The following is a 19,297-nucleotide window of genomic DNA, read 5'->3' on the forward strand; positions in this document are numbered from 1 at the left end:
TTTTTATCGTTGCTATGGGAACGACATCTTCGACGCTACGTTCTAATGAACTCGCACATCAATCAGCGTATTCGTCAATATTTTCATCTGACGCAATACTGAAACATGTCCCAGTCCACGTGATGGAAGCAGTCTTGGAGTGTGGAGTCAGCTTGGTCTGACCAGCGTTGGACAGACCTCAGCGTGGGAGCCTCTTGTTTAAGTTTCTGCCTGTAGGCAGGGATCAACAAAATGGAGTCGTGATCAGCTTTTCCGAAGGGGGCGGGGCAGGGCCTTATATGCGTCGCGGAAGTTAGAGTAACAATGATCCAAGGTTTTACCAAATGATATGCTGATAAAATTTAGGGAGTCTTGTTTTCAGATTAGCTTTGTTAAAATCCCCAGCTACAATGAATGCCGCCTCCGGATAAATGGTTTCCAGTTTGCAAAGAGTTAAATAAAGTTCGTTTCAGAGCCATCGATGTGTCTGCTTGGGGGATATATACGGCTGTGATTATAATCGAAGAGAATTCTCTTGGAAGATAATGCGGTCTACATTTGATTGTGAGGAATTCTAAATCAGGTGAACAGAAGGATTTGAGTTCCAAATGTTTCCTTCATCACACCATGTCTCGTTAGTCATGAGGCATACGCCCCCGCCGCTCTTCTTACCAGAAAGATGTTTGTTTCTGTCAAATGGCGCGATGCGTGGAGAAACCCGTTGGCTGCACCGCATCGGATAGCGTCTTCCCAGTAAGCCATGTTTCCGTGAAGCAGAGAACATTGCAGTCTCTGATGTCCCTCTGGAATGCTACCCTTGCTCGGATTTCATCAACCTTGTTGTCAAGAGACTGGACATTGGCAAGAAGAATGCTGGGGAGTGGTGCGCGATGTGCCCTTGTCCGGAGTCTGACCAGAAGACCGCTACGTTTCCCTCTTTTTCGGAGTCGTTTTCTTGGGTCGCTGCATGCGATCCATTCCGTTGTCCTGTTTGTAAGGCAGAACACAGGATCCGCGTCGCGGAAAACATATTCTTGGTCGTACTGATGGTGAGTTGACGCTGATCTTATATTCAGTAGTTCTTCTCGACTGTATGTAATGAAACCTAAGATGACCTGGGGTACTACTGTAATACACTACGTTAACTTATCCAAATGCTTCTGACTACTGTAATACGCTATGTTAACTTATCCAAATGCTTCTGACTACTGTAATACGCTACGTTAACTTATCCAAATGCTTCTAACTACTGTAATACGCTAACGTTAACTTATCCAAATGCTTCTGACTACTGTAATACGCCACGTTAACTTATCCAAATGGTTCTAACTACTGTAATACGCCACGTTAACTTATCCAAATGCTTCTGACTACTGTAATACACTACGCTACGTTAACTTATCCAAATGCTTCTGACTACTGTAATACACTACGTTAACTTATCCAAATGCTTCTGACTACTGTAATACGCTACGTTAACTTATCCAAATGCTTCTGACTACTGTAATACGCTACGCTACGTTAACTTATCAAAATGCTTCTGACTACTGTAATACGCTACATTAACTTATCCAAATGCGCTGCCTACTGTAATACACTACGTTAACTTATCCAAATGCTTCTGACTACTGTAATACACTACGTTAACTTATCCAAATGCTTCTGACTACTGTCCTTCTGACTACTGTAATACGCTATGTTAACTTATCCAAATGCTTCTGACTACTGTAATACACTACGTTAACTTATCCAAATGCTTCTGACTACTGTAACTTATCCAAACGACTACTGTAATACGTTAACTTATCCAAATGCTTCTGACTACTGTAAACACGCTACGTTAACTTATCCAAATGCTTCTGACTACTGTAATACGCTACGTTAACTTATCCAAATGCTTCTGACTACTGTAATACACTACGTTAACTTATCCAAATGCTTCTGACTACTGTAATACGCTACGTTAACTTATCCAAATGCTTCTGACTACTGTAATATGCTACGTTAACTTATCCAAATGCTTCTGACTACTGTAATACGCTACGTTAACTTATCCAAATGCTTCTGACTACTGTAATACGCTACGTTAACTTATCCAAATGCTTCTGACTACTGTAATACGCTACGTTAACTTATCCAAATGGTTCTAACTACTGTAATACGCTACGTTAACTTATCCAAATGCTTCTGACTACTGTAATACGCTACGTTAACTTATCCAAATGGTTCTAACTACTGTAATACGCACGTTAACTTATCCAAATGCTTCTGACTACTGTAATACTACGCTACGTTAACTGGTTTATCCAAATGTGTCTGACTACTGTAATGTACACGCTACACTACGTTAACTTATCCAAATGCTTCTGACTACTGTAATACGCTACATTAACTTATCCAAATGCTCTCTGACTACTGTTAACTTATCCAAATGCTTCTGACTGTAATACGTTAACTTATCCAAATGCTTCTGACTACTGTAATATACGTTAACTTATCCAAATGCTTCTGACTACTGTAACTTATCCAAATGCTTCTGACTACTGTAATACGCCACTTTCAAATGCTTCTGACTACTGTTAACTTATCCAAATGCTTCTGACTACTGTAATACACTACTGTTAACTTATCCAAATGCTTCTGACTACTGTAATCCACGTTAACTTATCCAAATGCTTCTGACTACTACTGTAACTTATCCAAATGCTTCTGACTACTGTAATAACTTATCCAAATGCTTCTGACTACTGTAATACGCTACGTTAACTTATCCAAATGCTTCTGACTACTGTAATACACTACGCTACGTTAACTTATCCAAATCTTCTGACTAAATGACTACTGTTACGCTACGTTAACTTATCCAAATGCTTCTGACTACTGTAATACGCTACGTTAACTTATCCAAATGCTTCTGACTACTACTGTAATACGCTACGTTAACTTATCCAAATGCTTCTGACTACTGTAATACGCCACGTTAACTTATCCAAATGCTTCTGACTACTGTAATACGCTACGTTAACTTATCCAAATGCTTCTGACTACTGTAATACGCTACGTTAACTTATCCAAATGCTTCTGACTACTGTAATACGCTACGTTAACTTATCCAAATGCTTCTGACTACTGTAATACGCTACGTTAACTTATCCAAATGCTTCTGACTACTGTAATACGTTAACTTACGCTACGTTAACTTATCCAAATGCTTCTGACTACTGTAATACGCTACGTTAACTTATCCAAATGCTTCTGACTACTGTAATACACTACGTTAACTTATCCAAATGCTTCTGACTACTGTAATACTACGTTAACTTATCCAAATGCTTCTGACTACTGTAATACACTAACGTTAACTTATCCAAATGCTTCTGACTACTGTAATACGCTACGTTAACTTATCCAAATGCTTCTGACTACTGTAATACGCTACGTTAACTTATCCAAATGCTTCTGACTACTGTAATACGCTACGTTAACTTATCCAAATGCTTCTGACTACTGTAACTACGCTACGTTAACTTATCCAAATGCTTCTGACTACTGTAATACGCTACGTTAACTTATCCAAATGCTTCTGACTACTGTAATACGCTACATTAACTTATCCAAATGCTTCTGACTACTGTAATACGACTACGTTAACTTATCCAAATGCTTCTGACTACTGTAATACGCTACGTTAACTTATCCAAATGCTTCTGACTACTGTAATACACGCTACGTTAACTTATCCAAATGCTTCTGACTACTGTAATACTACTACGTTAACTTATCCAAATGCTTCTGACTACTGTAATACGCTACGTTAACTTATCCAAATTCTTACTGACTAACTTATCCAAATGCTTCTGACTACTGCTACGTTAACTTATCCAAATGCTTCTGACTACTGTAATACTGTAATACGCTACGTTAACTTATCCAAATGCTTCTGACTACTGTAATACGCTACGTTAACTTATCCAAATGCTTCTGACTACTGTAATATCCAAATGCTTCTGCCTACTGTAATCTACGTTAACTTATCCAAATGCTTCTGACTACTGTAACGTTAACTTATCCAAATGCTTCTGACTACTGTAATACACGTTAACTTATCCAAATGCTTCTGACTACGCTACGTTAACTTATCCAAATGCTTCTGACTACTGTAATACGCTACGTTAACTTATCCAAATGCTTCTGACTACTACTGTAATATCCAAATGCTTCTGACTACTGTAATACGCTACGTTAACTTATCCAAATGCTTCTGACTACTGTAATACGCTACGTTAACTTATCCAAATGCTTCTGACTACTGTAATACGCTACGTTAACTTATCCAAATGCTTCTGACTACTGTAATACGCTACGTTAACTTATCCAAATGCTTCTGACTACTGTAATACGCTACGTTAACTTATCCAAATGCTTCTGACTACTGTAATACGCTACGTTAACTTATCCAAATGCTTCTGACTACTGTAATCCACGTTAACTTATCCAAATGCTTCTGACTACTGTAATACACTACGCTACGTTAACTTATCCAAATGCTTCTGACTACTGTAATACACTACGTTAACTTATCCAAATGCTTCTGACTAACTATCCAAATGCTTCTGACTACTGTAATATGCTACACGCTACGTTAACTTATCCAAATGCTTCTGACTACTGTAATACGCTACGTTAACTTATCCAAATGCTTCTGACTACTGTAATACGCTACGTTAACTTATCCAAATGCTTCTGACTACTGTAATACGCTACGTTAACTTATCCAAATGCTTCTGACTACTGTAATACGCTACGTTAACTTATCCAAATGCTTCTGACTACTGTAATACGCTACGTTAACTTATCCAAATGCTTCTGACTACTGTAATACACTACGCTACGTTAACTTATCCAAATGCTTCTGACTACTGTAATACACTACGTTAACTTATCCAAATGCTTCTGACTACTGTAATACGCTACGTTAACTTATCCAAATGCTTCTGACTACTGTAATACGCTACGTTAACTTATCCAAATGCTTCTGACTACTGTAATACGCTACGTTAACTTATCCAAATGCTTCTGACTACTGTAATACGCTACGTTAACTTATCCAAATGCTTCTGACTACTGTAATACGCACGTTAACTTATCCAAATGCTTCTGACTACTGTAATACGCTACGTTACTTATCCAAATGCTTCTGACTACTGTAATACGCTACGTTAACTTATCCAAATGCTTCTGACTACTGTAATACACTACGCTACGTTAACTTATCCAAATGCTTCTGACTACTGTAATACACTACGCTACGTTAACTTATCCAAATGCGTCTGACTACTGTAATACACTACGTTAACTTATCCAAATGCTTCTGACTACTGTAATACGTTAACTTATCCAAATGTTAACTGTTATCCAAATGCTTCTGACTACTGTAATACACTACGCTACGTTAACTTATCCAAATGCGTCTGACTACTGTAATACACTACGTTAACTTATCCAAATGCTTCTGACTACTGTAATACACTACGTTAACTTATCCAAATGCTTCTGACTACTGTAATACACTACGCTACGTTAACTTATCTAAATGCTTCTGACTACTGTAATACGCTACGTTAACTTATCCAAATGCTTCTGACTACTGTAATACGCTACGTTAACTTATCCAAATGCTTCTGACTACTGTAATTACGTTCTTATCCAAATGCTTCTGACTACTGTTAATCCAAACTGACTACGTTAACTTATCCAAATGCTTCTGACTACTGTAATACGCTACGTTAACTTATCCAAATGCTTCTGACTACTGTCCAAATGCTTCTGACTACGCTACGTTAACTTATCCAAATGCTTCTGACTACTGTAATACGCTACGTTAACTTATCCAAATGCTTCTGACTACTGTAATACACTACGTTAACTTATCCAAATGCTTCTGACTACTGTAATACACTACCGTACGTTTCCAAGATGGCGTAGCAGTCGGACGTGTGTTTTGTCTTGTCCCGTCCTGTATAATGTAAATATAGTTTTTCCTCATTTTTTTTCTGTATATATTTCGTACATATTTTAATCTCACTTTCCAACTACAGGCTGAATATACTCTCCTGCAACCCGCATCACCCAATGTGGTACGGATCTGCTTTTTCTATACTTTAGAATCGGAACCCTCATCAGAAGCTAGCCGCTAACTAGCTACTAGCTAGCCACTGCTAGCGGTCTTCAACGCTAACTAGGACACCAGCGCGACATCTACCCAAAGCATATCAGACTGCTTTTTCTCTACCACATCTCCGGATTCCTACCGCAAGCTCTGAACCTTTATACCGGATCATCGTAAATAGCTAGCTGCAATCCGAGTGGCCACTCCTGGCTAACGTCTCTGTCCCAGAGCAAGCACCAGTTAGCCTGGAGCTAGCCTCGAGCTAAGCCCATCTCCCGACTAGCCGAAGAGGTCCAAAGATACCTAATTTGCCAATTGGACTGGACCCTCTACTGACCCTCTGCTGCCGACACGGAGCCCCGCCGATCCATCACGACTGGTCCGCCGACATAATCGTCCGAGGGGGTTTCAACAGGCTTTTCCGCTGCGACATCGCCAAAGATCCATCTGCTGGCCAAGGCCCGCGAGCTTTCTGAATCGCTGTATCTCCAGCTTACCGCATGAAGAGGAATAAACAGACTCCCCCCATCGCGACGTCCCCCAAAGGTTAACTCTCTAGCCCTCGCTATCTCCCTGCTTGCTAATTCGGCCTGCTAACGGCTTGTCAAGCTCCGGTCCGCTAACTGCTACCTTGTCTAGCTCGGGCCTACGAACTGTTAGCTTGTTAGCATAGGCCTGCTAACCGTCTGAACCACCGCGTCCCAATCACTCTCTGATCCCATTTACTTTCTATCTCTTTTTGATTTTTAATTTGTTTATACCTTCCGGAAACCTGCCTCACCCAATGTGATACGGAATCGCTATTACTTTTACTTTTATTTTTATGACACACTCAAGAACCTCCAGACGCTAACCAGCTAACTAGCTACAAGCTAGTTAGTCATTGTTAGTTTAAAAAAAAAAAAAAAAAAAATTTTAAAAACCTGGATAACACTCGCCAGCCCAGCCCCCCTGCCCATCCACCGCTGCCCCCTGGACACTGATCTCTTGGCTACATAGCTGACGCACGCTGGACTGTCCATTAATCACGGTACTCCTTTCTGCTTGTTTGTCTTACCTGTCGGCCCCGTTGCCTAGTCAACGCCATTTTACCTGCTGTTTGTTGTGCTAGCGGATTAGCCCCGCCTACTGTTTTTAGCTAGCTTTCCAAATTCAACACCTGTGATTACTGTATGCCTCGCTGTATGTCTCTCTCAGATGTCAATATGCCTTGTATACTGTTGTTCAGGTTAGTTATAATTGTTTTAGTTCACAATGGAGCCCCTAGACCCACTCTGCATACCCCTGTTACCTCCTTTGTCCCACCTCCCACACATGCGGTGACCTCACCCATTACAACCAGCATGTCCAGAGATACAACCTGTCTCATCATCACCCAGTGCCTGGGCTTGCCTCCGCTGTACCCGCACCCCACCATACCCCTGTCTGCGCATTATGCCCTGAATATATTCTACCATGCCCAGAAACCTGCTCCTCTTATCCTCTGCCCCCAACGCTCTAGGCGACCAGTTTTGATAGCCTTTAGCCGCACCCTCATACTACTCCTTCTCTGTTCCGCGGGTGATGTGGAGGTAAACCCAGGCCCTGCATGTCCCCAGGTACCCTCATTTGTTGACTTCTGTGATCGAAAAAGCCTTGGTTTTATGCATGTCAACATCAGAAGCCTCCTCCCTAAGTTTGTTTTACTCACTGCTTTAGCACACTCTGCTAACCCTGATGTCCTTGCCGTGTCTGAATCCTGGCTCAGGAAGGCCACCAAAAATTCAGAGATTTCCATACCCAACTATAACATCTTCCGTCAAGATAGAACTGCCAAAGGGGGCGGAGTTGCAGTCTACTGCAGAGATAGCCTGCAAAGTAATGTCATATTTTCCAGGTCCATACCCAAACAGTTCGAACTACTAATTTTGAAAATTACCCTCTCCAGAAATAAGTCTCTCACTGTTGCCGCCTGCTACCGGCCACCCTCAGCTCCCAGCTGTGCCCTGGACACCATTTGTGAATTGATCGCCCCCATCTAGCTTCAGAGTTTGTTCTGTTAGGTGACCTAAACTGGGATATGCTTAACACCCGGCAGTCCTACAATGTAAGCTAGATGCCCTCAATCTCACTCAAATCATCAAGGAACCCACCAGGTACAACCTAACTCTGTAAACAAGGGCACCCTCATAGACGTCATCCTGACCAACTGGCCCTCCAAATACACCTCCGCTGTCTTCAACCAGGATCTCAGCGATCACTGCCTCATTGCCTGTATCCGCCACGGAGCCGCAGTCAAACGACCACCCCTCATCACTGTCAAACGCTCCCTAAAACACTTCTGTGAGCAGGCCTTTCTAATCGACCTGGCCCGGGTATCCTGGAAGGACATTGACCTCATCCCGTCAGTTGAGGATGCCTGGTCATTCTTTAAAAGTAACTTCCTCACCATTTTAGATAAGCATGCTCCGTTCAAAAATGCAGAACCAAGAACAGATACAGCCCTTGGTTCACTCCAGACCTGACTGCCCTCGACCAGCACAAAAACATCATGTGGCGGACTGCAATAGCATCGAATAGCCCCCGTGATATGCAACTGTTCAGGGAAGTCAGGAACCAATACACACGCAGTCAGTCAGGAAAGCTAAGGCCAGCTTCTTCAGGCAGAAGTTTGCATCCTGTAGCTCCAACTCCAAAAAGTTCTGGGACACTGTGAAGTCCATGGAGAACAAGAGCACCTCCTCCCAGCTGCCCACTGCACTGAGGCTAGGTAACACGGTCTCCACCGATAAATCCACGATTATCATATTTTAAAGCTTCAATAAGCACTTCTCAACGGCTGGCCATGCCTTCCGCCTGGCTACTCAACCTCGGCCAACAGCTCCGCCCCCCGCAGCTCCTCGCCCAAGCCTCTCCAGGTTCTCCTTTACCCAAATCCAGATAGCAGATGTTCGGAAAGAGCTGCAAAACCTAGACCCGTACAAACCAGCTGGGCTTGACAATCTGGACCCTCTATTTCTGAAACTATCCGCCGCCATTGTCGCAACCCCTATTACCAGCCTGTTCAACCTCTCTTTCATATCGTCTGAGATCCCCAAGGATTGAAAGCTGCCGCAGTCATCCCCCTCTTCAAAGGGGGAGACACCCTGGACCCAAACTGCTATAGACCTATATCCATCCTGCCCTGCCTATCTAAGGTCTTCGAAAGCCAAGTCAACAAACAGGTCACTGACCATCTCGAATCCCACCGTACCTTCTCCGCTGTGCAATCTGGTTTCCGAGCCGGTCACGGGTGCACCTCAGCCACGCTCAAGGTACTAAACGATATCATTACCGCCATCGATAAAAGACAGTACTGTGCAGCCGTCTTCATCGACCTCGCCAAGGCTTTCGACTCTGTCAATCACCATATTCTTATCGGCAGACTCAATAGCCTCGGTTTCTCGGATGACTGCCTTGCCTGGTTCACCAATTACTTTGCAGACAGAGTTCAGTGTGTCAAATCGGAGGGCATGCTGTCCGGTCCTCTGGCAGTCTCTATGGGGGTGCCACAGGGTTCAATTCTCGGGCCGACTCTTTTCTCTGTATATATCAATGATGTTGCTCTTGCTGCGGGCGATTCCCTGATCCACCTCTACGCAGACGACACCATTCTATATACTTTCGGCCCGTCATTGGACACTGTGCTATCTAACCTCCAAACGAGCTTCAATGCCATACAGCACTCCTTCCGTGGCCTCCAACTGCTCTTAAACGCGAGTAAAACCAAATGCATGCTTTTCAACCGATCGCTGCCTGCACCCGCATGCCCGACTAGCATCACCACCCTGGATGGTTCCGACCTTGAATATGTGGACATGCTTCTGACTACTGTAATACACTACGCTACGTTAACTTATCCAAATGCGTCTGACTACTGTAATACACTACGTTAACTTATCCAAATGCTTCTGCCTACTGTAATACGCTACGTTAACTTATCCAAATGCTTCTGAGTACTGTAATACGCTACGCTACGTTAACTTATCCAAATGCGTCTGACTACTGTAATACGCTACGCTACGTTAACTTATCCAAATGCTTCTGACTACTGTAATATGCTACGTTAACTTATCCAAATGCTTCTGACTACTGTAATACGCTACGTTAACTTATCCAAATGCTTCTGACTACTGTAATACGCTACGTTAACTTATCCAAATGCTTCTGACTACTGTAATACACTACGTTAACTTATCCAAATGCTTCTGACTACTGTAATACGCTATGTTAACTTATCCAAATGCTTCTAACTACTGTAATACGCTACGTTAACTTATCCAAATGCTTCTGACTACTGTAATACACTACGCTACGTTAACTTATCCAAATGCGTCTGACTACTGTAATACACTACGTTAACTTATCCAAATGCTTCTGCCTACTGTAATACGCTACGTTAACTTATCCAAATGCTTCTGACTACTGTAATACGCTACGTTAACTTATCCAAATGCTTCTGACTACTGTAATACGCTACGTTAACTTATCCAAATGCTTCTGACTACTGTAATACACTACGTTAACTTATCCAAATGCGTCTGACTACTGTAATACACTACGTTAACTTATCCAAATGCTTCTGCCTACTGTAATACGCTACGTTAACTTATCCAAATGCTTCTGAGTACTGTAATACGCTACGCTACGTTAACTTATCCAAATGCGTCTGACTACTGTAATACACTACGTTAACTTATCCAAATGCTTCTGCCTACTGTAATACGCTACGTTAACTTATCCAAATGCTTCTGACTACTGTAATACGCTACGTTAACTTATCCAAATGCTTCTGACTACTGTAATACGCTACGTTAACTTATCCAAATGCTTCTGACTACTGTAATACACTACGCTACGTTAACTTATCCAAATGCTTCTGACTACTGTAATACGCTACGTTAACTTATCCAAATGCTTCTGACTACTGTAATACACTACGCTACGTTAACTTATCCAAATGCTTCTGACTACTGTAATACACTACGTTAACTTATCCAAATGCTTCTGACTACTGTAATACGCTACGTTAACTTATCCAAATGCTTCTGACTACTGTAATACACTACGCTACGCTAACTTATCCAAATGCTGCTGACTACTGTAATACGCTACGCTAACTTATCCAAATGCTGCTGACTACTGTAATACGCTACGTTAACTTATCCAAATGCTTCTGACTACTGTAATATCCAAATGCTTCAGACTACGTTAACTTATCCAAATGCTTCTGACTACTGTAATACACTACGCTACGTTAACTTATCCAAATGCTTCTGACTACTGTAATACGCTACGTTAACTTATCCAAATGCTTCTGACTACTGTAATACGCTAGTGCCATCGTTAACTTATCCAAATGCTTCTGACTACTGTAATACACTACGCTACGTTAACTTATCCAAATGCTTCTGACTACTGTAATACGCTACGTTAACTTATCCAAATGCTTCTGACTACTGTAATACGCTACGTTAACTTATCCAAATAACTACTTCTGTTAACTTATCCAAATGCTTCTAACTACTGTAATACGCTACGTTAACTTATCCAAATGCTTCTGACTACTGTAATACACTGCTAACTTATCCAAATGCTTCTGACTACTGTAATAATACGCCACGTTAACTTATCCAAATGCTTCTGACTACTGTTTTACGCTCGTTAACTTATCCAAATGCTTCTGACTACTGTAATATCCACGCTAATTATCCAAATTGCTGACTACTGTAATACGCTACGTTAACTTATCCAAATGCTGCTGACTACTGTAATACGCTACGTTAACTTATCCAAATGCTTCTGACTACTGTAATACGCTACGTTAACTTATCCAAATGCTTCTGACTACTGTAATACGCTACGCTACGTTAACTTATCCAAATGCGTCTGACTACTGTAATACGCTACGTTAACTTATCCAAATGCTTCTGACTACTGTAATACGCTACGTTAACTTATCCAAATGCTTCTGACTCCTGTAATACGCTACGTTAACTTATCCAAATGCTTCTGACTACTGTAATACGCTACGTTAACTTATCCAAATGTTTCTGCCTACTGTAATACACTACGTTAACTTATCCAAATGTTTCTGCCTACTGTAATACACTACGTTAACTTATCCAAATGCTTCTGACTACTGTAATACACTACGCTACGTTAACTTATCTAAATGCTTCTGACTACTGTAATACACTACGCTACGTTAACTTATCCAAATGCTTCTGACTACTGTAATACGCTACGTTAACTTATCCAAATGCTTCTGACTACTGTAATACGCTACGTTAACTTATCCAAATGCTTCTGACTACTGTAATACGCTACGTTAACTTATCCAAATGCTTCTGACTACTGTAATACGCTACGTTAACTTATCCAAATGCTTCTGACTCCTGTAATACGCTACGTTAACTTATCCAAATGCTTCTGACTACTGTAATACTGTAAATCCAAACTGACTACTGTTAACTTATCCAAATGCTTCTGACTACTGTAATACACTACGTTAACTTATCCAAATGCTTCTGACTACTGTAATACACTACGCTACGTTAACTTATCCAAATGCTTCTGACTACTGTAATACACTACGCTACGTTAACTTATCCAAATGCTTCTGACTACTGTAATACGCTACGTTAACTTATCCAAATGCTTCTGACTACTGTAATACGCTACGTTAACTTATCCAAATGCTTCTGACTACTGTAATACGCTACGTTAACTTATCCAAATGCTTCTGACTACTGTAATACGCTACGTTAACTTATCCAAATGCTTCTGACTACTGTAATATGCTACGCTACGTTAACTTATCCAAATGCGTCTGACTACTGTAATACACTACGTTAACTTATCCAAATGCTTCTGCCTACTGTAATACGCTACGTTAACTTATCCAAATGCTTCTGAGTACTGTAATACGCTACGCTACGTTAACTTATCCAAATGCTTCTGACTACTGTAATACACTACGTTAACTTATCCAAATGCTTCTGCCTACTGTAATACGCTACGTTAACTTATCCAAATGCTTCTGAGTACTGTAATACGCTACGCTACGTTAACTTATCCAAATGCGTCTGACTACTGTAATACGCTACGCTACGTTAACTTATCCAAATGCGTCTGCCTACTGTAATACACTACGTTAACTTATCCAAATGCTTCTGACTACTGTAATACGCTACGTTAACTTATCCAAATGCTTCTGACTACTGTAATACGCTACGTTAACTTATCCAAATGCTTCTGACTACTGTAATACGCTACGTTAACTTATCCAAATGCTTCTGACTACTGTAATACGCTACGTTAACTTATCCAAATGCTTCTGACTACTGTAATACACTACGTTAACTTATCCAAATGCTTCTGACTACTGTAATACGCTACGTTAACTTATCCAAATGCTTCTGACTACTGTAATACACTACGTTAACTTATCCAAATGCTTCTGACTACTGTAATACGCTACGTTAACTTATCCAAATGTTTCTGACTACTGTAATACACTACGCTACGTTAACTTATCCAAATGCTTCTGACTACTGTAATACGCTACGTTAACTTATCCAAATGCTTCTGACTACTGTAATACGCTACGTTAACTTATCCAAATGCTTCTGACTACTGTAATACACTACGCTACGCTAACTTATCCAAATGCTGCTGACTACTGTAATACGCTACGCTAACTTATCCAAATGCTGCTGACTACTGTAATACGCTACGTTAACTTATCCAAATGCTTCTGACTACTGTAATACGCTACATTAACTTATCCAAATGCTTCTGACTACTGTAATACGCTACGTTAACTTATCCAAATGCTTCTGCCTACTGTAATACGCTACGTTAACTTATCCAAATGCTTCTGAGTACTGTAATACGCTACGCTACGTTAACTTATCCAAATGCTTCTGACTACTGTAATACGCTACGTTAACTTATCCAAATGCTTCTGACTACTGTAATACGCTACGTTAACTTATCCAAATGCTTCTGACTGTAATACGCTACGTTAACTTATCCAAATGCTTCTGACTACTGTAATACACTACGTTAACTTATCCAAATGTTTCTGACTACTGTAATACACTACGTTAACTTATCCAAATGTTTCTGCCTACTGTAATACACTACGTTAACTTATCCAAATGCTTCTGACTACTGTAATACACTACGCTACGTTAACTTATCTAAATGCTTCTGACTACTGTAATACACTACGCTACGTTAACTTATCCAAATGCTTCTGACTACTGTAATACGCTACGTTAACTTATCCAAATGCTTCTGACTACTGTAATACGCTACGTTAACTTATCCAAATGCTTCTGACTACTGTAATACGCTACGTTAACTTATCCAAATGCTTCTGACTACTGTAATACGCTACGTTAACTTATCCAAATGCTTCTGACTACTGTAATACGCTACGTTAACTTATCCAAATGCTTCTGACTACTGTAATACGCTACGTTAACTTATCCAAATGCTTCTGACTACTCTAATACCCTACGTTAACTTATCCAAATGCTTCTGACTACTGTAATATGCTACGCTACGTTAACTTATCCAAATGCTTCTGACTACTGTAATACACTACGCTACGTTAACTTATCTAAAGGCTTCTGCCTAATTCACATTGGGGGACTAGATACATAAAGGTTCTTTAATTTTTAAATGGTAAAACAGATATCATCAAAATCCCCTCAAATAAAAGGTGACGTTCTTAACTGTCACCACATATAAAACATTTGATCTCAAATCCCAAATTCTGGAGTACAGAGACACATTTGTAAATGTTAGTTTCACTGTCTAAATAAATACATAGGGGAGTGTAAACCTCTGCTCCTTCCCTCCAGACTCCCTGCAGCCCTCTGTCTCTGAAGAGGAGGTTCCCCCTGAGCAGCAGCACTGTGAGCAGGAGTGGAGCCCCAGTCTGGGACAGAAGGACCCAGAGACCAAACAGATTAAAGAGGAACAGGAGGAAGTCAGGACCAGTCAGGAGGAAGAGCAGCTTCAAGGGCTCTTTGATACCAAAGACTCCATATTCACTACTTCCTGTGTGAAAAGTGAATGTGATCTGGAGGACCCATGTCAAGAAGCCGTACTAGCTGAACACCCAATTCTCAGTCCACTGAAAACATCTAAACTACAGTTGTTGAGTGTGTTGTTAAATGAATGTTTAACGGCGTCTGCTGCTGTGGAGATTTTTGGTGCGATTGAGGAAACAGTAGCAGAGTACCAGGAGGAGAATGATCTGCTACGGAGACTGCTGCGGAGGACACCAGAGATACAACTATGTAGAATAGGTTCGTATGTAGATCTAATACCTAGCTAGCTACGGTTCTACTTAGTTAATAAACTGTTTCCGGTAACAGGGATCTCCATTGCACCCATTTTTAAAGAACAGTTTATAATATAGCTAAGATTCACCAGGCATAACTAAAAAGTTATCTGTCAAGAAAAGATCATTGAAATAGCTTATATAGCACAGCCTTTCTGACTCCAATGCATTTCATTAGAGACGGTGAGTATGTTTACGTTCACACTAGTAATTCCATATTATAGTGATGTCAGTAGGCTGAGTACGGCATCGGTCCTGTAGACCCCTGACTCTGCTCATCTTCAACGCTGGGAGGGCATAATAGAAGTAAGCATTAGAGGTCGACCTCTACTAAGCATACGGTGATCAGAACATCTAGTTTTCTGAGAAATCTTTCAAATGATTAGGACGTGTACAAGCTTTATTAAAATATCAAGTTTGGGAGCAGAAACTATTTATCTGTATTGTACATTATTTTAGCTCCTGATATTATTTAGGATCAATGCCAATAAAGACATTTTCAATTCAAAAATCGTTGAGATCTATAATTCACGTGATTCAAGTGTTCTATTTAATTCTGTGTTATATAAATAACATCTCTTCCTTCCCTCCAGACTCCCTGCAGATCTCTGTCTCTGAAGAGGAGGTTCCCCCTGAGCAGCAGCACTGTGAGCAGGAGTGGAGCCCCAGTCTGGGACAGAAAGACCCAGAGACCAAACAGATTAAAGAGGAACAGGAGGAAGTCAGGACCAGTCAGGAGGAAGAGCAACTTCAAGGTCTATTTGATACCAAAGACTCTATATTCACTCCTTCCTGTGTGAAAAGTGAATGTGATCAGGAGGACCCACTTCAGTCCTTGACTCTTCCCCAAACCCAGACTGTGGAGAACAGAGAGAGAGACTCTAAACCAGTGGATCTCACACCTTTTGTCACTGTGACCCACCTAAAGGGTCTCAACATTCCCTGTGACCCTCCAGATAATCAAAACAATGCCTCCAGCCACAGTTCAGCTGTAAGCATTGACCCAGTAGGACTTGACAGCAGCCCACCATTGGATCCCAGTCCACCATTGGATCCCAGTCCACCATTGGATCCCAGTCCACCATTGGATCCCAGTCCACCATTGGAGAAACACTGTTCCAAATCCAGCACCACATCTAGAAAAACTCACCACTGCCATGACTGTGGTGCAAAATTTGCTCTGAAAGCTGACCTGCAGAGACATGTGACTCTCTTCAGTAAGATACCCAGTGAATGTAGTTCCTGCCAAAAACGCTACAACTCCACCTGTAAACTGAAGGCCCATGTCCGACTCTGTCACAGTGGGAAACACTGCACATGCCCCTTTTGTGGAAAGACCTTCAAACTCAAAGGAGATCTGTCCAAGCACATGAGGATTCACACAGGAGAGAAATCCTTTATCTGTGGTGACTGTGGGAAAAGCTTCAATCGCACGGATTTCCTAACCAGGCATAAACTGACTCACACAGGAGAGAAGCCATTCACCTGTGGTGACTGTGGGAAAAGCTTCAATCGGAAGGAGACCTTAACTACGCACAAACTGACTCACACTAGAGAGAAACCATTTAGCTGTGGTGACTGTGGGAAAAGTTTCAATCGGAAGGTGAGCCTAACTGAACATAAATTGACTCGAACAGGAGCGAAACCATTTAGCTGTGGTGACTGTGGGAAAAGCTTCATTCGGAAGGTGAGCCTAACTGAACATAAACTGACTCACACAGGAGAGAAACCATTTGTCTGTGGTGACTGTGGGAAAAGCTTCAATCGGATAGGGCACCTATCTGAACATAAACTGACTCACACAGGAGAGAAACCATTTAGCTGTGGTGAATGTGGGAAGAGCTTTATTCAGAACAGGGCACTAAGTAGACATTTACTGACTCACACAGGAGAGAAATCATTTAGCTGTGGTGACTGTGGGAAGAGCTTTATTCAGAAGTGGGACCTAAGGAGACATAAGCTGACTCACACAGGAGAGAAACCATTCACCTGTGGTGACTGTGGGAGAAGTTTCAATCGCAAGGAGACTTTAAATACGCACAAACTAACTCACACCAGAGAGACACCATTTAGCTGTGGTGACTGTGGGAAGAGCTTTATTCAGAAGGGGGTCCTAATGAGGCATATACTGACTCACACAGGAGAGAAACCATTTAGCTGTGTTGACTGCGGGAAAAGCTTTATTCTGAAAGGGGACCTAAGAAGACATATGCTGATTCACACAGGAGAGAAACCATTCACCTGTGGTGACTGTGGGAAAAGTTTCAATCGCAAACAGACCTTAACTACGCACAAACTAACTCACACCAGAGAGAAATCATGTAGTTGTGGGGACTGTGGGAAAAGCTTCAATCGGAAACATCATGGCTGCTCAGTCTGTGATAAAATATTAATTCAGAAGACTAATCTGCTAACACGTGAAAAACAACCACAGAGAAAGTAAATGAGGACACAGAGAGGAGACGAAGAGAGTATTGAGATACACCTGTGGCCCAACTCTAACTGGTCCTCCTGATCCTGCTCAGTCCAATGTGACAGTAATTATATAATGGGACTGTTGTCTGAACCTAACAGGTAATGTTGCTGCTCTCTGTGTATGAAATGGACAATCTGCAGTTCAGACAACCACCAGTTTTTAGGTGAACAACAGAGGGATGGTGTTGGAGAGTTGTGAACACTCAATGTCGTAGACAGATCTATAGATACAAGATGTCCAGATCTGATGCAGGGTTTCCAATAGGCGGCCCGTTGGTGGTTTTATTTGGCCCAAGTTTTCATGTGTAAATAGATTTACAGTACCAGTCAGAAGTTTGGATACACTATATATATATATATATATACAGTGCCTTGCGAAAGTATTCGGCCCCCTTGAACTTTGCAACCTTTTGCCACATTTCAGGCTTCAAACATAAAGATATAAAACTGTATTTTTTTGTGAAGAATCAACAACAAGTGGGACACAATCATGAAGTGGAACGACATTTATTGGATATTTCAAACTTTTTTAACAAATCAAAAACTGAAAAATTGTGCGTGCAAAATTATTCAGCCCCCTTAAGTTAATACTTTGTAGCGCCACCTTTTGCTGCGATTACAGCTGTAAGTCGCTTGGGGTATGTCTCTTTGAACCATTCCATTGTAGATTTTGCTTTATGTTTTGGATCATTGTCTTGTTGGAAGACAAATCTCCGTCCCAGTCTCAGGTCTTTTGCAGGCTCCATCAGGTTTTCTTCCAGAATGGTCCTGTATTTGGCTCCATCCATCTTCCCATCAATTTTAACCATCTTCCCTGTCCCTGCTGAAGAAAAGCAGGCCCAAACCATGATGCTGCCACCACCATGTTTGACAGTGGGGATGGTGATTAGTGTAGTGTTAGCGTAGGAGACACTGCCTAGCTAGCCAACAGCTAGCCAACGTCTACCGAATAGAACTTCCGCACTCAACAACCCGGTCGCATTCCGCTTCGCTCCACAGGTAGTATCACATTTTCATTTCATTTCATTACAGTACAACGGTTTGATTTGTTTGATCGTAGCTAGCTACATAGCTAGCTACATAGCCGCCTTTGTATCAAAGATAATTGTGTAGTCTAGCAAGCTATTGTCGTTCTTTTAACGCAACGTAACGTAATCAACACTGCTAGCTAGCCAGCTAGCCCCCGAATAGCAGCACTGTAGAAACCTATTACACTCAACGGAACGACTTGATTAGTGTAGTGTCAACAACGCAGCCACTGCCAGCTAGCCTACTTCAGCAGTACTGTATCATTT

The 19,297-nt window shown here is 41.4% G+C and overlaps 1 protein-coding gene across 1 annotated transcript in view; it reads left to right on the plus strand.

Moving 5' to 3' along the window:
- Positions 1 to 18,401, plus strand: part of LOC135574256 (zinc finger protein 85-like) — a 38,166-nt gene extending 19,765 nt beyond the window's left edge. Inside the window, exons 2-3 of the mRNA XM_065025227.1 lie at positions 15,043 to 15,492; positions 16,121 to 18,401. Coding sequence (XP_064881299.1) covers positions 15,043 to 15,492; positions 16,121 to 17,970 — 2,300 coding nt within the window. The 3' untranslated portion in view covers positions 17,971 to 18,401. The remainder of the gene's footprint in view (positions 1 to 15,042; positions 15,493 to 16,120) is intronic.
- Positions 18,402 to 19,297: the final 896 nt, after the last annotated feature.

The sequence above is a fragment of the Oncorhynchus nerka genome, linkage group LG12 (assembly GCF_034236695.1).
Source record: "Oncorhynchus nerka isolate Pitt River linkage group LG12, Oner_Uvic_2.0, whole genome shotgun sequence".
In the NCBI taxonomy this organism is placed as follows: Eukaryota; Metazoa; Chordata; class Actinopteri; order Salmoniformes; family Salmonidae; genus Oncorhynchus; species Oncorhynchus nerka.